At 42.4% G+C, this 22,188-nt stretch overlaps 1 protein-coding gene across 12 annotated transcripts in view; it reads right to left on the bottom strand.

The window, feature by feature from the left end:
* cacna1g (calcium channel, voltage-dependent, T type, alpha 1G subunit) overlaps window positions 1–17,791 on the bottom strand; it is a 386,801-nt gene extending 369,010 nt beyond the window's left edge. For 10 of the 12 annotated variants that reach the window (XM_039787908.1, XM_039787916.1, XM_039787917.1 and 7 more), the window contains exons 1-2: window positions 17,649–17,790; window positions 16,648–16,965 (exon numbers count right to left, since the gene is read on the bottom strand). In XM_039787908.1, the coding sequence (XP_039643842.1) occupies window positions 16,648–16,958 (311 nt within the window). In that variant the 5' untranslated portion in view covers window positions 16,959–16,965; window positions 17,649–17,790. Of the gene's footprint in view, window positions 1–16,647; window positions 16,966–17,166; window positions 17,200–17,648 lie in introns of those variants that run through there. The other 2 variants (XM_039787919.1, XM_039787909.1) reach the window with 2 other exon arrangements.
* Between the last annotated feature and the right edge of the window lie 4,397 nt (window positions 17,792–22,188).

The raw sequence follows: 22,188 nt of genomic DNA, 5'->3' as shown, positions 1-22,188 counted from the left end.
GAGTAAATGATGCCTCTAGGCTACATGTGTGCTGTCTCAGATATAATTGAATGATGAAAGAAATGATTGATGAATGATTGAAAGAAAAGTCCATCCAAAGGAGAATAAATAGTTGAAAGCAATACAGAATTCCTGACAGCCTTACTGCAATATATTCCATTATGTTTTTATATTTGGATTGTAATCTGTTTCTCTTTAACTAAAGATATTTGCAGCATACATTGATTCAGAAAAAGGTAGAAATAGGTCAATAAATAATTTTAATTACTTTGCTGTTATTGGAATCAATAACACTTCAAAAAATCTTTTTTAGAAAAAATCTCAACATAAATCTCACACTAAACAGAAAAAGGCTGTTACTGCAATTTTGTTAATTTCACAAGTTACGGTCTGTGTCTGACCTGGGCTGGCACATGTTCACGTTAAAAAGCGTGTGCGCACACAAGCACTACGGTCACGTTCAAAGTGTCCCGGTTTTAGTTCCAGGAAATCTGGTCACCCTATGAAAATTTCACTTTATGAGGTTTTTTAACATTAATATGCGTTCCCCCAGCCTGTCTATGGTCCCCCAGTGGCTAGAAATGGTGATAGGTGTAAACTGAGCCCTGGGTATCCTGCTCTGCCTTTGAGAAAATGAAAGCTCAGATGGGCCGATCTGGAATCTTGCTCCTTATGATGTCATAAGGAGCAAGGTTACCTCCCCTTTCTCTGCTTTGCCCGCCCAGAGAATTTGGCCAACCCATGAGAGAGAGAGAGAGACATCATGGCTTTCAAACGAGCAAAGTGGCAGCTGGTCAAGGCCACACCCCCACCCTCCACCTTCCCCCCCTTCTCCTCAATAACTACAGACACAGAAATGGCACATACTAAGGAGAGCTCATTGTGGGACTGGCGCTAGTGGCTGTAATTCTGCACCAAGGCTGAATTTCGGGAAAGAGACTTCAGATAGTTTTAGGGGACCACTAAGGCCTATATAAAAGAGACTTCAGATACAGTATTAGGGGACCACTAAGGCCTATATAAAAGAGACTTCAGATACAGTATTAGGGGACCACTAAGGTCTATATAAAAGAGACTTCAGATACAGTATTAGGGGACCACTAAGGTCTATATAAAAGCATCCAAAAAGCACCATGTCATGGGACCTTTAAAGTCTGAGGCTAAAGTTGCATGTCCTAGGCAAAGAGGCAACATTCTCACCAGTTGTAGAAGACACTGAAAAAAATAATCAGCATTGTTTTTATGTTGCAGTGTTAAGCTAGTTATAATCTTAGTATTTATTTTATTATAAGGAAAGATGCAAGATCAGACTTGTATTTTATTCCTACATGACGCTTTTTGGCTGCCTAGGTCACGTACTCGGACTTAGAGAAGCATGATAGAGTAAGACGCAGATTCATGCTTTATTGTTCATATTTTCAGAATAATATGTTTCATTTATAACATTACAAGATAAAATGCCTTCAGGATAAGGACTAACCAGTGTGCCTAACCAATATGACACTATCTTGGATAACAGTTCAGGCAATGCTTGTTACTTGTTCCGAAAAAGTACGAGTGTAAACTTTCACAAAATCAATGAGCTGTTAATTCTAAATTCTGTTATCATCCAGTACCAGCTGGGGAAATACTGTGGATGTGTTTTGTGTTGTTGTTTTTTGTGACCCCACAAGTAATGTAGTATGAAATGCTCGTTGGTCTTGAAAGTAACGCTGGATTAAGTTGCTACTGTAAGCTAGTTAGCCGGGCATGCTACCATTTACAGCTTAAGTTAGAGCTATTGACTGTATATAACGATGGATGCGTCATCCCATCCCAGCCATCTCCACTACCTCCCACTGTACAAAAATTAAGCCAAAATATTGTGGATACGGGCCCTGGCATTTGGGCTACTGATGTTGTTTGGAGCTAGAGTCTGTGCAGTAGTCATCGGGGTAAGAGCCGCACTATCACATACATAGACCTGGAAATCACAGCTGTCAATCATGATGTTACACTCCCTTTAAACAGCATCAAATAATTCTTCAAACGAAACTTATCAGAAAAAAATGAACACTCGGACATACATACATGCAAGATAAGAACTACCAAAAATAACAGAATCCATCTTTAGGAAAAAATGATTCCATGTCTCATCCACTAACATGGCGGGGGCGGGGTTTATGACCTGTACTTCAGCCAGCCACCGGTGGGCGATCCAGATGATTTGGCTTAGTTTTGGGGAGCTGTCATGTCGTCAATCTTGATATACACTAAGGCAGATAAACACTTTGTTTAATCCCTCATACTTTGCATTATGTGGAGAAAGCTTTACAGACCTGCAGTGCCTACTCACAGTTGCTAAGCTATGATTGGACAATCGCTGTTCAGGAGAGGGGTTTAACGAGCGGTCAATTGCAATGACCGAGCACTCAGTCATGCACACACACACAACACATGTGCTCATCGATACATGGCCATGCTTAAAAAAACAGTGTGTCCTTCCTTCTGTGGGCTGTTTCTTAATTACACACTCCATGGGAGGATTAGACACAACAGACGTCCATATAATGACTGAAAACACAAACATACACACACACACACACACACACACACACACACGTCCCCTCTGGTGGTCAGCCCACTGTGCAGACATGGCTGGTGAAGTTCATTAGCTTTCACTCAGCCTCTACTGGAACAACGCAGGATTACTGCACATGTTAAGGCTTCAGGCGCACCGTGGAACCAGAACGTTACATTAATTGAGTGAATGACTTTCATGCAATCTGCTGTGCGTATTATTAAGCCATGTTATATATTGTATTTACATAATGCGAGAGATTTATTAAAGCTCTGGCTGTAGGTGGAAGCAAGCCACAGACCTATGGTAGCTATAGCTGAACAAGGCTTTGGACAGGTCACACATGCACACAGATGTAGACACACACAGACACACACACACAGGGTCTCTTGCACAGGCGGGCTGAGAGGCCAATGGACATATCATGACTTATATAAGCTTCCCGCCCCCAGATTTATTTATATCCCTCATCTGTTATCTATAATAAGACATCTCTTTTTTTTTCTTTTTTTCTCGCTCCTTCACTAGACTCCCCGGCCCTGCTGCAGGAAAATCCAGATTAGTGTTCTGATGACTTGACAGAGAGCGATCGAAATAGAGATACAGAGGCAGAGAGAGATTTCGACAGCCGGCTGATTGGTCACTCTACATGTTTGTCCCTTGAGAAGTGTGTGTGAGTGTGTGTCGGTACTGAGATAAGGCCAGCGGTGAGATCTGTTGTGTGTCAACGCCACCTGAGTCCCCAGTTAGTAACAGGGTCTAACAAAAAGAGTACTTCTGACTGTCAGACATGGCATCCCCTGCTGTGCTGTTCACAAACATATCAATTTAAGGGGGTGAAAAAACAGCTGGAAAAGAGATGTAGTTATCACAGGAAGTATGAGCAGAGGGTGGAGCAAGAATGTGTAGCAGAGAAAAAGACAGGATAGGAAAGAGTAACTGATTCCCCTTGTCATCGTAGCTTAAAAATGAGAAAGAGGGGCAGTGTTTGAGGAAACCTCAGAGTGAATATGTCTGGAAATAAAGAAAATATGGAAAGACAGAAGTATGTGTTGGGCTAGAGATAGGCAGAAGAAGAGAGTGGAGAGGTGTATGAGAAAGGAGAGAAACTGAGGCATCGGATATGACGTGGGACAGATGCAGCCGTGGTGAGACAGTTAAAGATAACTCGATTCAGGTGCCCATTGAGATTTTGCAGTGTAAGAGTAAGTCTATAGCTTGCCCACCCCCCCATCCTCTCATCCCTCCTTCTTCTATACCCCCACCCTCTTCTGTTGCCACTCTGTGGAGCCAAGCTCAAGTCTTCTAGAATACCCTAATGAGAAAAAGCTGGTAGGAAAATCCTGGACTGAGCCCTACATAAACTTACAGCCATCTCACGGAACAGCCCAAGGAGAGGGTGTGGGGGGTGGGGTGGGGTGGTGAAGGAGAAAAAAAAAACACATTGAAAGAGAAAACAAATTAAGAAAGGTCATTTCCTCTTTCCCGTCGGTACGCTATATATGTTTATAAACTGTGGGGTGTCCGTATGTCCATCTTCACGGTTACATTTCAAATGGAAACGCTTGTGTTGTTTCCAGGACTAAACTTCAAAGATGGGTGCTCCTTTCTAACGTGTTAGGGCCCCATCCAGACCACCGATCTGGTGATTCGCAGCAGGGTTGCGTGGCAATGGGAGTGTCACTCGAATGGCACATTTGTGTGAAATTCTGTTGTGTTCTTCAACACCGCAATGTAGCACAAGTAGAATTTGTGAATTCCCTGCTACTTGAAAACAAAGAAGTTGGCTGCTGCTGCTCTCAACTTTTCGCTGCAGGCCACTATCCAACCTGTCAACCACCCCGCAAACCAATTGGACAATCAACCAATACAATACCCAACCCGTCAACAGACCAATCTACCATCCAATCCGCCAACCACACTACCAACCAATCGACCAATCAGACACCAAACCCGTCATCCCACAAATCTACCAAAAAAATCAAGAAGCCACCTAATTGATGACCCAACAATGAAACACCTTACCATCCAATTAGTCAAACAACTGAATAAACCAGCCAACAACCCTACCAACCAATCAAATACCCAGCCAGTCAACCTACCAATCTATTAACCAGTCAAACACCCAACCATTCAACAGTCAACAGCAATGTTGTAATACTTCACTACTGTACTTAAGTAGAATTTTTATGTATCTGTACTTTACTTTGTTATTTATATTTTCCGTATAAACTTTTATTTTTACTCCACTACATTTCCTGAATAAAATGCATACTTTTAATCCACTACATTTCCCCTAAGCATCTTAGTTAGTCGTTACTACAAAATAAAATCAGAAGAAATTAATTACACTGAAAAAAGCAGGTTTGGCGAATCATTGCTCCATTCCAGTTGGTGACGTGATGCCTGTTTGTGGCCAAACGGCAAAAAATAAAATAAAAACATAGGCCAAAACTAAAGAAAGAGGAGGAAGAATAATGACTGATAGTGTCATGGAAGCACCTCGTGCAGGCTCTGCCGCCATGGTAACAGATGATGATCACCCCGACGACGTGGTGATGAAGTTGGCCATAAAGTTCATAATCAAAGTATATTTTTACTTTTATTTCTAATAATTAAGTACATTTAATATCAGACAATTGCTATGGATACTGAAGTATAGTAAATATCAAATACTTTAAGACTTTTACTCAAGTAATGTTCTAAAAGGAGACTTTAACTTCTACCAAAGTAATTTTCTGGTAAGCTACTTGTACTTTTACTCAAGTATTGCTTTCGAGTACTTTATACAAGACTGGTCAACAGTTACCTACTAATCAACCAACTAATCATCCAACCACCCTGTCAACCAGTGGAATAATCACCCAAGTATGTGCCCACCCAATCTACTAACCAGTCAACCAAGCATATAACCACCAAACCAGTCCACCGTCAAACCTGTCAACTAACCATCTAACCAAACAGCCAACAATAAAACCTGCCAACCAGCCAAACGAACTAATCATCTAACCAGACTGCCGTTCCGGATAATTATCTGCAGATGACAGCGACAGAATTGTTTTGTTTTCTCTTACATCTTAATCATGACAAGCCGTTTTCTGAAGTAGCAGTAATTAACTGCTGGGGTTTTTATGCACACTCATTGTTCTCCCCTGTACAAATAATTGATTGAAAACCGGTGACATATTTGCTGTCTGGAGACAAACACAAACACGTGACTGTGCATCTCGAACCACAGCCAATATGAGAGGGGAGATACTGTGGCTGGAGGCGAAAACAAAGAATTAGAGCGGGCGAGACACACACTGGGAAGTGATTTTTACTGGGCGGCAGACGACTTTCTGCAGCCCATCTGCAAAAGTCTACCCTCCATCCCTTCCTCTCGGTTTCACCACCTCCTGTTTTAGACCCTTCCGCTATCCTTCTTTTTCCTCCGTTGGCGAGCTAGCCTGTGGTTTTTACAGGATTCACATTAATTTGTTAACTAGGCCACCAGAGTCACGGGGGTGGAAGAGCACAACGCAGTCCGACAGGAAAAATGAAACAACGGCACAAGTTACAGTCAAGGAAAATGTGAGCACAAAGCAGTTTTAGAAACACCAAAAAAAAATGTATTGCATTTATACATTCATGCATAGTCACACATATACTGTATGCTGACACATGGACACAGCCAAAAATACACACACACACACATACTGAGAGACAGTGAGAGTGCTTCCTGCTGCTGTCTGGCAGTCTACAGTGGAGTTTGCGGTTTCCCCCTGAATCACTGTGGTCGGAGTTTCACCGGGTGTGTATCAGGTTAGCCAGTCCCCCCCTGCCAACACACACATACACACACACACACACGCGCGCGGACAGCTGCCAGGCCCGGCCTACAAACCCAGTCAGTGCATTTACATGCACTTAAGTAACCGGGTTACTCTGAGAAACCAGGTTACGCAGGTAATCAGAGAACGTGTGATGGCTTTACCAGTGAACAGCCATACACTGCAGCTTCAGTTGGCAGAGCTCCATTGTGAATAAAAACACGCAGTACTCAGATCCAATGTATTCTCCGTGTTTAGATTAGGCTGCTAAGGCTTTCCACTGGATTTAAAAGTCAGACAGGCAGACACCTCAGAGACACACCTGAGTAATTACAATTGATTATATGATTTGGAATCACTTGTAAATGAGTGTCTGGAGCGCCACAATGTTTTTCTTCCCTTGGCTTTTCTGTCTGTGGTAGTTCTTCATCTGACTTTCCATGTTGTTCTAAAGATACTACTCATATAAAAGCCAAAAATATGGCCAGAATTCAAACTATAGCCAACAAGAATAAATTTGGGGACGGGTGGAATTACCTGTTGCCTACAACGTCTCAAATGGTAAAACTCATTATAATGGTCATTCCCACAGCTCTACTTCCATCAGCAGAGTCACGTCTTAAGCCCAATTTGCAACCGGACTAGTATTACCAGGGGACCTCATTTGTTTTAGAAAAGTTGAGTTTCATTCACTGAACTGGTAAGACACACCACAACAGGTAAACATGTTTGCATTAACTGGGAAACAGGAGCAATTACAAAATAGAGGCCTGTATCTAATTTAAGGCCTGGGTCTCCAATGAGTTAGCCAGCCAATGATAAAAACAAATAGACCCCAGTCACTTTCCCAGTATTTGTTTCAAACTAAGTGGGTTGTGTTAGGTACAAAGCCACCATTAAAGCACCTTTTTTCTCCATTTTCCTGGCTGAGCACTACATTTTTCTCCCAAAGTTGCAACATTTTTAGACAAACCTTCCGTTCTAAAATAAATGTACAGTGTGCATATATGTATGTATTCATTACCTTTATGTGTCACATAATGTGTACAGGGGCAGTGAGGAAGCCACAATTGGTTGTGGGAATTCTCACGTTAGTACAGTTGATATGTGTTGGTCTTGCTTTGACTTTGAGTAGCCAAACAAAAACAAGGATTTTTGACTTTTGTACTTAAGCCAGCGTCCTGATTTTTATCCATTCCCTCTCTTGTGGACATCCGACTTCTAGTTCTGTTTCCTTCAGCGTTGAGTGTTGAGGCTAAAAATCGATACATCCACAGTGAAAACTGAATGGAGCATTGACATATAGAAACACTACAGTGTTCTGAACAGACATCGATACCCCATGGGGTTGGATTTTGCACCAGTAAACCTATATTTAAACCTGTGATTGATTTCTATTACGTATGTGAGATTTCCATGAGGAGGAATTCGTTTGTAGCAACCACAGTTGTAGCAGCAATTTGCCAAGCAAGCTGCTGAATGCACATGTGTTAGTTGTGCTAAATGATACCCTGCTGTTGCTTTGGCAAAATGTAATAATGTGTCACTTTGTGTGCACAAAATGGGTAGGGCTATTCCCAGGAAAAACCTACCAAACATCAGGTGCGTAGAGCAGAAAATGTAAGCGCTTTAATGAGCTGACTGTAGGTTGGAACTAAAGCGTAGCAATCAGCGATAGAAAGTAGAAAAATGAGTAGCAGGCTCAGCACAAAGAAGGGTTTTCTTTGTGCTCAGTCTGTTTGCAGTTTAACAGCTTAAACAAAGCTCCTCATTAAGGACAGACCTCATACTGGGTCGTCTACTCACACCTTAGTGCAGTCTGGGCTCTGCCTCAGCCTCGCTCCCTTCCACCGTCTCTCTCTCTCGCTCTCCTGCCATCCCTTTTTGATTGTCACTCGTGTTATTCATCAATAATTGGCACTTTCATCGTGGCGCTGACTGCATCACTGAATTTCACACACATACTGTACGGTGTGACAGGAGTGCTCCATTGCCAGTAAACTGATCAGTCAGTCAGTGACCCGGTGTTTGGATTGATTTCAACACATTATGATGAAAGAACCTTCGCTTTCTTCGAACAACCTTGGCTGTGAGCGTGTGTTGAGTGTGTATACAACAGATGCAATTACTGCAATTGTGCTGGTAAATACTGCAACTGATATTTGGATTGGCATATGATGAACACTCACTCATTTCCTTCTGCTGAAGCCGAGAGCAAAGGCTCAGTGATAAATCTAGCTAACTAGCTGTAAATTCTGAATGTAACAAAGATTTTCCAGCACAATAACAAAAGCCCTACACCCACACACATGCGCACGAATGCCAGCTACAGTCAGTGCTCAAAGTGTTGACTGTAGCTGTGTTTTCATTAGAGTTCTTTGGTTGGCAGTTATGCAAGTTTTTTATTCTACCACTTAGTTTCCATCTTAGAAAGCGAATATGAAGAATTCGAGCTAAGTGAGGTAGAAATGTCTCTCTTCTGTCCAGAAGTTTAACTAATTTAACAGTGAGCTCACAGAAAGTTGTCATTGGACACATATTTGTTGTCCCCATTTCCCCTATATACTTGTCAACTGAGCAGAAAAACGCTGCCATAACTCATTTGTTCAAGCAGCAATTACAACTCATATTTACATTTATAGTGGTGGCTATCTCTATTGGCCTCGCGCAATTATTATTCCATGAGTTTGTTTCAATCGCTAGCTTAAAGTCTTCTTCCATACAGCATGATGTCAATTTTGTAAATTATGCTCCCATTTATTTTAAAATAGACGATAAAGAAGGGGATGCTCTAGGGCGTGGCTACACACCGAAACGCCGACCTGCCAATCAGGACAGAGGTTTAGCAATGCTAACCATGACACTGTGCACATTAATATAGCCGTGAACTTGTTTTTGGGTGTTGTCAGTATTTTCATCTTGAAATTTGACCCTCTCATTGTGTGTTTTCAATTCATCAAAGTTAATTGGAACATTTTGGTCGCCTAAAAATGTCTTATTCAGCATTTGGTAGAACATTGCCAACCAGGGCTAGCTAGCTAGAGCTAGCGTTAGTTGCTAAATTAAGTGAAACTTTGGAGATTTTCAGTGTTCCGTGTGCCATACATGCAGATGAATGGTGGCAGTAACCAGAGGTCTGTGTTTACCCACCAGCAAAACTTGGCCTGATGACTCGCTTCAGCCCGTTAAAAATTGGCAACTTTCCCTCTTTAGCATTTAGCTTAGCACAGCGCCATTGCAGCGATAGACGACACTGGCTTAGCAGCGTCATCCTCCCCAGCCCCACCCTCTCATCCAAAAACATGTCCGATTTCAAAAAATCTAGATGGCGACGCCCAAATTGCCACAAACCAATGGGTGATGTCAGTGCTGCTACATCCACTATTTTCAGTGTCTATGGATTTACCTCTTAGAGGACATGATCAAGGGAAATGAAGCTCGGGAGCACAGCTGATGAAAACCATGATTTATACAAAACATCAAATGTCAGAATTATAATAGCTGAAACTTTTAGGGATTTACGCCAGTCCCTTTGCAAACTTTCAGCTGTAACATTTTCTAGCTAACTTGATTGTGGTCTGCAATCTCTAACCAATTCTCCTGATTGGTCATCAGCTAGTCCACGAGTCCTTTGATTGGGCTACAGTAAGTCTGACTGTCTGATTGGTCAACAAAAAAACCTAAATATTTTCAGATTGATCAACAACTCATGAACCCTGGCAGTGATTGGGCAACAACTGGTCATTGGTGGGGTTATGTGAATTAGATTAGGTTCAACTTTATTGTCATTGCACATTGTCACAAGTACAGAGCAACAAAATGTAGTTGTGTCTAACCAGAAGTGCTTAAGCAGTGATTAAATACATATTAAATAACGTGATACAATATGAATTATTAACATATGCTACAGTACAGAGTGCAAGGTATGAATGATATACAAGTATATAGATATGTGTCTATATGAGTGTCTATTACTACAGGTACTGTATGTACAGGCTATGGACAGGCTATGACTATGTTAATACAGAATAAAGAACTATACAGTATGTACAGTAGTGCAAGTTGTGAGTGTTGGAGAGCTTTTTCAGTATGTACAGCAGAATGGTCAACAGCTAGTCAGGAAGGCTTCTGATTTATCAACACATTGCCAGCTGACCCATCCATTTGACAAGTTGCATTTTACACAAAAACATGCTTTTAAATATCTGTGTTATGTTAAATGTTAAATTAAAAGTGTGTCTGCGGCTTTAAATATACACACAAGTACAACCATCCCACACACCCACGCACAGATACGCATACCTTGCGGCAAGCACTTTACATGCAAAATACATGCAAGTCACGTCACATCACATGCTCAGCGAAACACATGAATCAGAAAAAGTACCCGCACACTCTATTACACACACACACACACACACACACAACACACACATACGCAACTGAAAAGGCCTTGCATGGTTAAGTAAATGAATACTTCATCAAACATAATATTTCAGTGGATAAGTAGAGTTCATGTCAGCCTCCCAGTGAGTTAAAAAGAACATAAAGATTCAGTTCATATGGAGAATATGAAAAATGCACGCACACACACACACACACACACACACACACACACACACACACACACACACACACAGTACGCGTCTTCTAAAATGTAGACACATGATCACACACACCTACTGTATGATAGAAGTTCAGATAGAATTCACAATGAGGATAAACTCAAACTGCAAGAAGCTGAAAATGTCTGAAATGCTCCAAGGGACCAGGCGAGGGGGGGATGGGGCGGGGGCAGAGGGAGAAAATATGAAAGTAAAGCATCATGGGGCCTACTTTTTCAACTCTTAAAAAATGCTCTCTGAAATCCCACTCGGCTCTCCAACTGAGCCTTGGTTTTTTCATTTTATTTTCTCCCCTGTTCTTTTTCTTCTTCTTTTTCTACTGGTTTTGGTGTCTGTCATAGATGGCACACACACACACAAACACACCCCTCCGTACTCTCCAGCCAACGTGAGGCTTTTAACTCCAGCGGAGGAAAAAAACTAAGGGTCCGGGAGAAAAAAGAAGCAGGAGGAGGAGGAGAAGGCAGAGGAGGAGGAGAAGGAGGTGGAGGAGGAGGAGGAGGAAGAGGAGGAGAAGGCAGAGGAGGAGGAGGCGAAGGAGAAGGAGGCGGTGGAGAAGGAGAAGTAGGCGGAGGAGAAGGAGAAAGAAAACGGAGAGGGAAGGAGACACTTTCTGCTGAATAAGTAAATGTTTGTTCCGGCTTCCATTATTTGACAGACGCATCGGGGAAACGAGCGACAAATGTGAAAGCCTGCTTCGCTGAAACGCAGCGCAAGAGAGCGAAACAGAAGGAAGAAACAAATCAGTAGCATATTTCGCCCCCCAAAAATCCCTCCGCTCCCTTGAGCGCTCGGCGGTTGTCGGTCTTCCAATGATGTGGCTATTTCAACACGATGACAAACGCCTAGCCTGGCCAGGTGTCCTCCCTCACCCTCACTGTTTCGGGCCGTGTAATCCTCTGCTTAAATCGGTGTGAGAAAAGGATAGAGAGTGCTGGACGCGTTCCCAAACTCCCCTCCTCCTCCTCAGTCTTGGCACAACATCCAGCTCCCCGCCAGAGAGGAGACACCTACGGGAGTCCTGTGGAAGTGTGTGTATGTGTGTGTGTGTGTGTGTGTGTGTGTGTGTGTGTGTGTGTGTGTGTGTGTGTGTGTGTGTGTGTGTGTGTGTGTGTGTGCTGCTTACACAACCTCACATGCACACAAAAGCTCAAACTCTTTATCATACACAGATTCTGCCGGAATCATTAGCAAAACAAGCAGAGGGAATTTCACACAGGCAATGTGCTGGGCAAAACATCACTCAGAGCATACACCCCAGGGGTCTTCAATTAGACCCTAAATACCTCAGCGAGTATCCAGGGGTCCTAATTACTACAGACTGGTTAAAAAACAAAAATGTCCGCCGGCCGCCTGAGGCCAAGGGCTTACTGTGGATATGCCTGTATAGAATTTATTCTGGCCCCGAGATCAGTCAGGGTTTTCCTGTGTTGTTGGTCTACAGCATCAGAGAGAGAAAGAAGTCTCTGCGCATCAGAGCTGGCTGCTGCTGGTGTGTGCCGTGGACGTATTTATAGCAGGAGAAGGAGAGACTACTGCAGGAGTCATTCTCGAGAAGAGAGAGAAAGACAGAGGCAGAGAAGAGCCACAGATCAAGAGAGGAAGAGTTAAAAAATATAGCAAGATACATCTGCTCTCTGGATCCAAAAGCATCAGCATACACGCAGATTTAAACACTTGAGCGCACACACACATAGACACACGCGGGGCAAAGACAAAGATTGATTTCAGGAAACATTACAATGCACTGCAGAAGCGTTGACCTTTTCTGAAATCGGTACAGATAGACATTAAAGTGCCCTGGGGACACATGTACCCAAACATACGTCATCACAAATTATCCAGCGGCCACTTCAATACGTGCAAATCCTCAACAATATTTCAAAGCAAGAATTGTAAAACTTGAACAGATCTGTGTGAAACCACAGACTTAATTTGAACTTGAAATAATCAGCCGCCATCAGAGCAAAACACGTAATGTCAGGTAAGACTTGAACGTGGCCAAAACAAGAATTATCCGATTTGAGAACCTCTAATCCAAACCATACGGCGCGCCCACAATTGAGTTTGCAACGTATATGATATGTGCTAAAGATCTATGGCTATTCTCATTCACTGTTGGTACTTATACCTACGAGAAGTAATGCACTTTTTTAATAATAAGCAGAATAAAGAGTGACAAAGTCCGTCGGAGTGGATGGATGGGTCAAACAACACGACCCTCACCCAAGAGACCGTTCGTGTCTGTGTGAACGCAAAAGTCAACATTTACTTATCTTAAACTACTTTTCTTACGTAGTTAACTAACTACATGTATGGAAGTTACATACATTTTTTTATTTTAACTTTTGTAACATATTTTACATATTCTACAGACTTAACTAACAAGTACGTAAGTTACATAACTTCTGTACTTAACTAACGCCACGTATGTAACTTACATAACTTATGTACTTAACTAACATTAGTTACATAACTTCCGTAATTAACTAAAGCCACGTACGTAACTTACATAACTTTTGTACTTAACTAACGCCACGTATGTAAGTTACGTAACACACATACTTATTTATTTTTATAGTAAAAAATATTGATATAAATCATCATATCATCTTTAAGATGAGCCTTTATTTCAAATATTCCCACTTTATATTTACTCTTTCCATTACATAAGTCGTTTGTTCACACAGCACCTATTAAAAAGAATAGTTTGTTTTTCATATTGTCTGAAAAAGCTCAGTAATAAAATTGTTAAATCATATTTCAGTTGCTTTTTGTGAGTTGATATAAATGTAATGATTGTTTGTGATATCATCTCATATCAATCACAGGCCCTGAATTGAATATAGCCTAATCTAAATCGTATCGTGACATGACACCTACTTTTCATTTACGCTAATAAAAGTGAACACCTGGGGTGTGATGTAATCCATATAACTGTGTTCGTGGCAATTACAGCTAGTCAAAGTTTCAGATAACGCTAACTTTTTTTTTGTTACACCCAGTTTCAAACCATCCCATTGCATGAAACCCTTTACATACATCTACTACACAACTGACAGGAAGTTGAGCAATATACATAGAAAGTAATGAGAAATTGTAACAATTAAATAATCCTAACTAACTCATTTCACTTACAGATCCAATCGTGGGTCAAATACTTATCAAATAGTTATGTCCCAGTGGGCGGTCCATAAAATGAAAATGTTTGAGAACCCCTGACTTGGATAATAGTACCAAGGATCGCCTTTGCTCCCTGAGGAGCCACGGGGGACTCATGGGGCCATGCTGCTAAAAAAGTATATTTGTAAGACCTTTAAAGATTTGACATTTACAAACATGGAAATCAGCTGTGATCGCTGGGAGACCGAGGCAGAATAAAGAGGGCAAAGAAAGATGAAATGGAGCAGGGCAGGTTAAAAGAGCGTCAAAGGCAAGCAGCGTCGCCGGACAATGTTCCTGGGACGAAGAGGAGAACAGGCTTAGCATCTCAATCAAAACGGTGACAAATGAGGAAGGGGGGAGTAATAATGCAAAGCAGCAGACAAGTCAGAAAGTACGGATAGATGGATAAGACCTGTCCTCCCCACGAAAAACGCCCACATAAGTCGTTTGTTCAAGCAGCATTTATGACTTACAAATGAGTGGTGGCGCCCTCTAGTTGCTGTAGTAGTTATGACGGGAGCAAAGCAGGACGTAAGGTGACAAAGACAGAGCGCCAAATTTCCGCGTTAGGAGGTAGGTTGGGGTGGTGGATGGTTGTTATAAACAGGACTTTCACCCAGGAGACCAGGGTTTGTGGCCCGTTTAAAAGTAAACAGCGAGTTTTTTTTCTAACTTTATGGAACAAACAAAGCTACGTCATGTTCAGCATCACGTGCACAACAGGAAATGAAGTAGCGTCTTTTTCTAAACTTAACTAAGTAGTGTTAGGCCTAAGCCTAACCAGAATGCGACCGTTTCACAACGTTAACGACGGTTACGTTCTCTGGTTTAGAAATAAGCTTGTATTTCCTGCCACCGCTAGGGGCGCTAATTTATGAAACGCATAAATTCAGTGCATTCAGGCACCCACGTACAGCGCTCAGCCCCTCCACTGATTTTGTCCCGTTGCGCGGTATGTGCGCATGCACACACACACACAAACACACACACAGCACCTATGAGACAAAACAAAGGCTGAAACCTCCAGAGCAGAGCTACATCGGCTAATGGAAAAATTCCTTCCCATATCCCTCTCACATCCACCGAAACCTCACACGCACATGTACGTTGCCTACACACCAAGAGAGCAAGACACACACACACACACACACACACGGACAGAAAAGAGTCTCCATTGCCTTCTTTCTCTCCCTGCTGCTTCCCTCATCTCCCGAATCGTGCACTTGTGAATCAATAGTACACTTCAGTGGCAGGAATGATTCAATAAGGCTCCATGTCTTGAAAAGACTCCACCCTTCCACCGCTATTCACCCCCGAAAGAAAACACAAGTGCTCAATAAACAGACACTACAGGTGTGTATCAATAAACTAATTATAACGCTTCAGTGGATAGGCCCAGTCACGCAAGGTCAATAACTTGTCATCACTTGCATCATTCCTTATGCATAATCGATGGGAGGCGAACACTGGGGAATCAGAGCATGAGGTGGACCTAATGCACACACACACACACACACACACACACATGTCCTGTCAGGTTAGTGTGAATGCAGCTCCTGGACTAAAGAAATCCTCAGTCGACTAACACTCAATATGGACAACATGGACCTAACGATACACTCAGCTGACGATTCGATATGATTCCCGATTTGAAGTTCAAATACGATTTCCTCACAAATTTTTTCAACCGAATGAGACCCATCAAAAGTGCAACTAAAATTGCATGTTATCTTAAATGACAAAAAAAAATGAATTATTCAAATTTTAAAACAAATCCCTCATTAAAATAACTAAAGTAGTAAAAAAAAAGAAGAAAAAAAAGGTGACGTCTGAAGTCAAACAAGTGAAATCAAAAAGCAGATCACGCCCTAGGCCATTTAAAAATGTCACATCGCGATTCACTTTTTCATCTCAAGCGGTTGTAATCTTTACACATTTATATCGATTTTTTTTTAACCGATTCACAATGCATGGTTACATCCCCAATCAACAGATCGGTAAACAAATGAGCTTCTCCACAAACAATTGCGCAAAAGAACCAATTTAAATCTTGTTTATACCACAGATAAGTTTCTTCGAAACAAGTCAATCAGCATTAAAAAGGATTTTTTTTTTAAATGACCAAAGACCGATTAGTTGACTAAGCGACTAAGAGGGGGCAGCCCTACCAATGAGACTAAGACACACATTTTAGTCACACAATCACACTTCACATCAGTTCATTTTGTCCGTAGGTCATGAAGCTTGTTCACTGGATACACACACACACACACACACGCACACACACAACCTTTTATATGTCAACATCAGTACGTCCAAGCCACGTGCTCACTCTATGATCCAACGTCTTGTGATCAATCACTAACCCTTGAGATCAACTGGTAAAAGCTGCAGAGCCCAGCAGGTGTTTCTTACCTGCCACAGGTGGAAGCTCGCGCATGCGCTGCATGAGCAGACTCCTATCTCAAAAGGTATAAAAGGATATGGATTGCTGACCATCTTAAGACACCAGCTCCGAGGCCGGGTGGTCTGTTTCATGTAGAAGAAGACCACGGGGGCCATGGCGGGGTAGGGCAGGCTCTCATCCCCGCTCGCAGACACTTCCTCCCCGGTTGTAGAGATCCCGTCAGGCGCCGGGGACGCCGGCTCCACCACCAATTCGCCGCCCTCCCCGCCTCCTGTCCCGGCCCCGGACAGGTCGTTGAGGCGGATAAAAGTCCTCGGCAGAGAGGAGCGACCCTCCGAGCCCCTGGCGTCGGAGATCCCGGAGAGATTTCCCCCATCCTCGGCCATCATTTACCTCCTGCAAGCAATGCACATATGATTAGATACAGTAAATATAGCTGACAGCCGGGGAAAATGCTTAAGTGTCTGCAGCAGCCAGAGCAGAGCGCATTAAGATTCAAGAAAATCTGCGGGCAACATTTAAATCTGCTGATTTTTATTTTTGAAATAAAATCTAGGACTACCAACTTTGCATATATGGTAAATAGCATACACTCACACTTCAATCTAAATATTGTCGGAACAGGCAACAGCGGGGAGCAGATAATTCATTTTAGAAAGAAAAAAAAATATGCGCACACCTCATCGGAAACGTGATTGCATAAAATTGTTTTAAAAGAATGAATATGCTCCAAAACTGATGTTTGAATGAATGCAGGTTGACAATCTATAGCCCATATCTGCTGTCATAAGCTGGTAAATAGAACGGAGCTCCTAACGAGCCTCCAAAAAAAAATTCAAGAGGGGGCTCGCATTCCTTTTCATCAAAAACAATGCCCAAATCTCTCTCTCTCTCTCTCTCTCTCTCTCTCTCTCTCTCTCTCTCTCTCTCTCTCTCTCTCATCAGCAACTGTAGCCCGCCACTATTCCAATCCGTTTCCAAACTTCAGCCCTATCAATGTGAAGTGATATTGCTGCGGTTATTTGTCTAAATGAGTAGTACAGGAGCATCTTTCCGTTGGATTTTTTTTTTTTTTTTACCTGTAATGGACTCGGTAGATGTGCCCAAAGCGCGCTCAGTCATCGCATGATCAGTGTTTGTCGTGGCTATAAAGTCCACATCAGCATAAAGAGAGAAAAAAAAAACGTAGTAAGAAGGAGACACGAGGAGGGAAGAGATAAAGAAGAGAGCAGAGGTGGGGGAGAGAGAGAAGAAGAAGAGAGAGGAGAGGGTCTGTGGGTTCCGTGCGTCTGGCGGAGCGTATAGTTCCCAGGTGGTGCGCTAACGCGCGGGTCCGTCTCAATAGACACCCCAGGCCCCCGGTCTCCGGTGTCCAAGCCTCTCCAGTGGCCTCACCAACTCTTCATAACCATCCCCTCTTAGAAATAAAAAAATAAATTAAAAGAAAAGAACCGCGAGATGTGTGTCTACTTTTGCAGCCTCAGGTTAAATATAACGCCGCGCACAAACTTCTTTATGGTTCACTCCTCCTCCGCGGAGCTGATGGAGAAACACCCCCCCCCCCCCCCCCCCCCAAAAAAAGGATAAATACCGAAAATGAGTAATCTATTGGTTTCTCAACGTGCTCCTCCGATTTAGTTTCCCCCCTTTCAAATGTAAGGATCCAGTACTTTTCGTTGCATCCACAGGCGCTTTTTTCAGGTTTTAAAGATCCCCGGAGATGCTGCCGCACATCCTGCCGCTGAACACAAACAGGCGTCAGAGAGACAGAGCTTTTTGGTGTTTTCTAAATATCGCGAGCACCACCCCTCTCCATTGTAGCGCGCATGAAGAACCGGGCGCTCCTGCTCTCACTCTTGTCTCCTGCAGACTGCGTTCGCTTGGTTCCGTCCATCAGCTCAAGCTCACAGCTGGATGGGGAGATCCGAACTTCTCACCCCCTCCACCCGCCTCCCCTCCCGCCCTGCGAACACCCACTCTGCACCAATCACAGCGCGGCTTGACTTGGAGCTCCCTCCTGACTGGGTGGAGCTAGATGTCAATTAAACTTGTACAGCGTGGAGGTGGGGAAGGAGGGGGGGGGGGAGGGTGAACAGCTGGAATCTTATTGTCAACTATGAGCCAATGAGAAGCAAGGGAGCAACGGCAACAGCATTGCTGTGTGATTGGTGCACAGGTTTATTATGAAAAAAAAGGTGCCACAATGGCGCAATGTAACTGTGAATAGCCTATATTTGGATGTACATAATAGAATTGTTGCCTCAGCCCAAGAGATCCTAGTTAAAACACAGACACTAAACATGATTTTTTTTTTTCTTTTTTGGTCAATTTCTTGAACATGTTAAAAAATAAAAGCAATAAAAGAAAAGGAAAAAAAAACTAGCGGGATCCTCAGCAGCATATAAATGAGAAATAAGCAACTCAAATAATTTTGTTCAAAAGTGGTGGGAAGAAGCCCCACCATACCATACCTAACCACTGAACAGTCAACAAACGACAACAAAAACGAACAAGAAATCACTGTGATGATGATTCTGTTAAAATGCAAACATTTTAACCCTTGTGTGGTGTTCATATTTTTGTTACACAAGCCAATGTTCCCGGGTCTGGTGGACCCCACCACATTTTTAGGCTTTTACAATACAGCCATAACAACTTATGTAAAAATACTTAATACATGTTTACTTTAGCTCAATTACCAATGATATATACATCATTTATTGTTCATATTTGCTATTTAGGCCTGTGAGATCACTTTTATGATCATATGATCATTTTTGGTTATTGTAAAAAAGGTAAAAAAAAATGTAAATACGATTTTTGATCATTATTGGTGCTTATTTCTTAGAACTTAATCAGAACAGGTGAAAGTGCTTGAAATGTAACTTTGTGTGGGAATAGCAGGTGCAGAAAGACAACATAGTTTCACAGTACCTATATTTAAATACACTCGGGTCCAGTAGACCCGAACACCTAATATATATATATATGTATATATATATATATATATATATATATATATATATATATATATATATATATATATATATATATATATATATAAATAAATAATAGTTATGTGTAGGGGGGGTTGTACCATGTGCAGTCATTGAAAATAAGTTATTTTGTATGTTCTTCGTACAAAATGAGCCAGTGAGGCCAGTGAGTTTGAGTTAGAATAAATAATAAATAGCATAATTTTTCTTTTAGCAAACATTGAAAACGGGTCTAGACCTGAACACCACACAAGGGTTAAAATAGATTTTCTGTTATTTAGGAATTACATAACTGCCTATGAGTTAAAAAAAGATACAGCAAAACATGAACTTGGCAGACGTACATTTCCTTAAAATGCAAAATGTCTGTTAGGTATTATTATAATTGAGTTTAGCTATCCCACAGTATGCTGAGGGCGCCCCCCATACTTGCCTCAGAGACCCCAGAACGCCCCTCAAAGCCCTGCGTGGGAGAACCTATCCCAGACTATCCAATTAACAGTTAATTGGCTTTCAATCATTAGAGATATTCAACAGAAGTAAAAGACAAACACAAATCTGCCATTCTTATGTAATCATAGAAAAAAATAAATGTAATATTATTAATAATGAGATTTATTTGATTTCAGGTGGCAGATTTGGGGGTCCTAGGCCCTGGAGGAGTTCACCTGCATGTATGCTGGTCTGGTGGCCACCAGGGGAAGACGTTTCCCCAGGCTTTTCTGCCTCACACACACACACTAACACACACAAACACACACACACACACACACACACACACACACACACACACACAGACTCACTCGTACCTGCAGCTGGATTACAGCCTGAGGCAGAGCAGATAGTTGCACTTGTAGATTTTAATTGATGGATGTCTCCGTATTGCAATGCTGCCCCCTGTTGCACCTCTATCTTCTTTATTTTAAGGCTTCTACAAGCCCAGTGCACTTACACACACACACACACACACACACACACACACACACACACACACACACACGCGTGTGCACACACTTTACATACAGTCTCAGCAGATTACTCACTACATAGCAGCGGCATACTTTATTCTTAATTACAGTGTATATGAGAGTAGGAGCAAAATCAATGAGCAGGACCCATTTCTTTTTCATAGCATCTGTCGCAGCCAGAGCTCATGTGCAGTAGCAGATATTAATCACTTATTGCACATAACATTCCTGGATAGGAGAATTAACGGTCATGGGGATGTTTGCATTTCTTTAAACCAATCACAGTCGTCTTTGGCAGCTCTAAGCTCCCGGACCCAGCGATGGTGGCTCTGCAAAATAGTCACGGGAAGGAGTTTAGGTGGAACATTTGCACCGCGCAAAAGAAAACGCCACATATACAATACAGTACCTAGAGCTGCTGAAATTAGCTGATACATTGGTTACAAAAACATATTCTTTGTAAATCTTATGATTTACAAAGAATTCTTTGTAATTGTCCCGAACGAACCCAGCAGGCCTGCCTTGTTGCACGGTCCAAACCTGTCAACACAGAACGAAATATTCTGCAGCCTATTTTGCCGTCAATACTGCCGACGTTGTCTTTGCTGTAATCAAATCAGTATATATTCATGTTTAACATGGTATTTCATTTTATCAACGGGAAACATACATGTGTCCAGACAAGGCTAGCAGCAGCAGCGCCGCGTCAGACACGTTTCTGGTGTGCAAAGACAGAAAACGCCACGCAGCCGCCAAGCAGCCAGTGTGTAGCCGGCCTAATGCTTTTTCTTCCACTAGACCTTTAACAAAATCACAACAACTTGAAAAGCGGGGAGAACATGGTCGAATTCTCAGCTTTTTGATAGCACCAGAGACGTTTTAGAACCGAGACGCCCCAACTCAGAGTAGTTTCCTGTGTCTGCGTCACGTGGGCTCCGCCACAGCCATGCCTCTTTAGCGGCAGGTTCTGAGTGTATTGATTCCAACGGGAGAAGCGAACTTGAAAACAGATTATGAGCGATTCTTTTGCCCCATAGTCACCAAGTAAATATTGCCGCCATTTTTCACTAGCCACATATCTCCTGAACATTCTGACACTAAAATGGCATTTTTCTTCAGGACACATCAGGAGAAAATGAACTTAGTTTGAGACCTTGTCTCAGGAACAAACTCTCGCGAGATCTGGCAACACAGAGAAGCTAATGTCAGCTAACGTTCGTGAAGGCCCTAACAAAACTAATCTCTGTGATGCTAAATATGTCTTTTAGCTGTGTAAATATCGAACGTTAGAAAAAGAAAATATTGATAAATTATACAAATATAACTTTTCATCCATCCACATGACGTTCACTGTACGTTCAAATGAGGCCACGCCCATTTAGGAGACAGGAAGTGTGTACCAGTTTCACACCATTGCCTTTAGTATAGAGGATCTTTGATGGTACTTGCATGATGAGATGGTCAGACATAAATGACACGAGGTGGGCGTGTTGGTCGATCTGATTTAACCCAGCCATTGTGGGTGTTGGATGAGATTCAGATTCAGATTGAGATTGTGCGGTGAATGCCGAAAAAGCTGCCTTCCCGACGGTATGGGACATCGACGCCAGCAGGCCCGGCTCTGGAGCGCAAATTGAATCAGCAGCTGGGTGAGT

Source organism: Perca fluviatilis, chromosome 21, assembly GCF_010015445.1.
Source record: "Perca fluviatilis chromosome 21, GENO_Pfluv_1.0, whole genome shotgun sequence".
NCBI classification, from domain to species: Eukaryota; Metazoa; Chordata; class Actinopteri; order Perciformes; family Percidae; genus Perca; species Perca fluviatilis.
The sequence above is the reverse complement of the archived record's forward strand: the minus strand, read 5'-3'. Positions and strand labels throughout refer to the sequence as shown.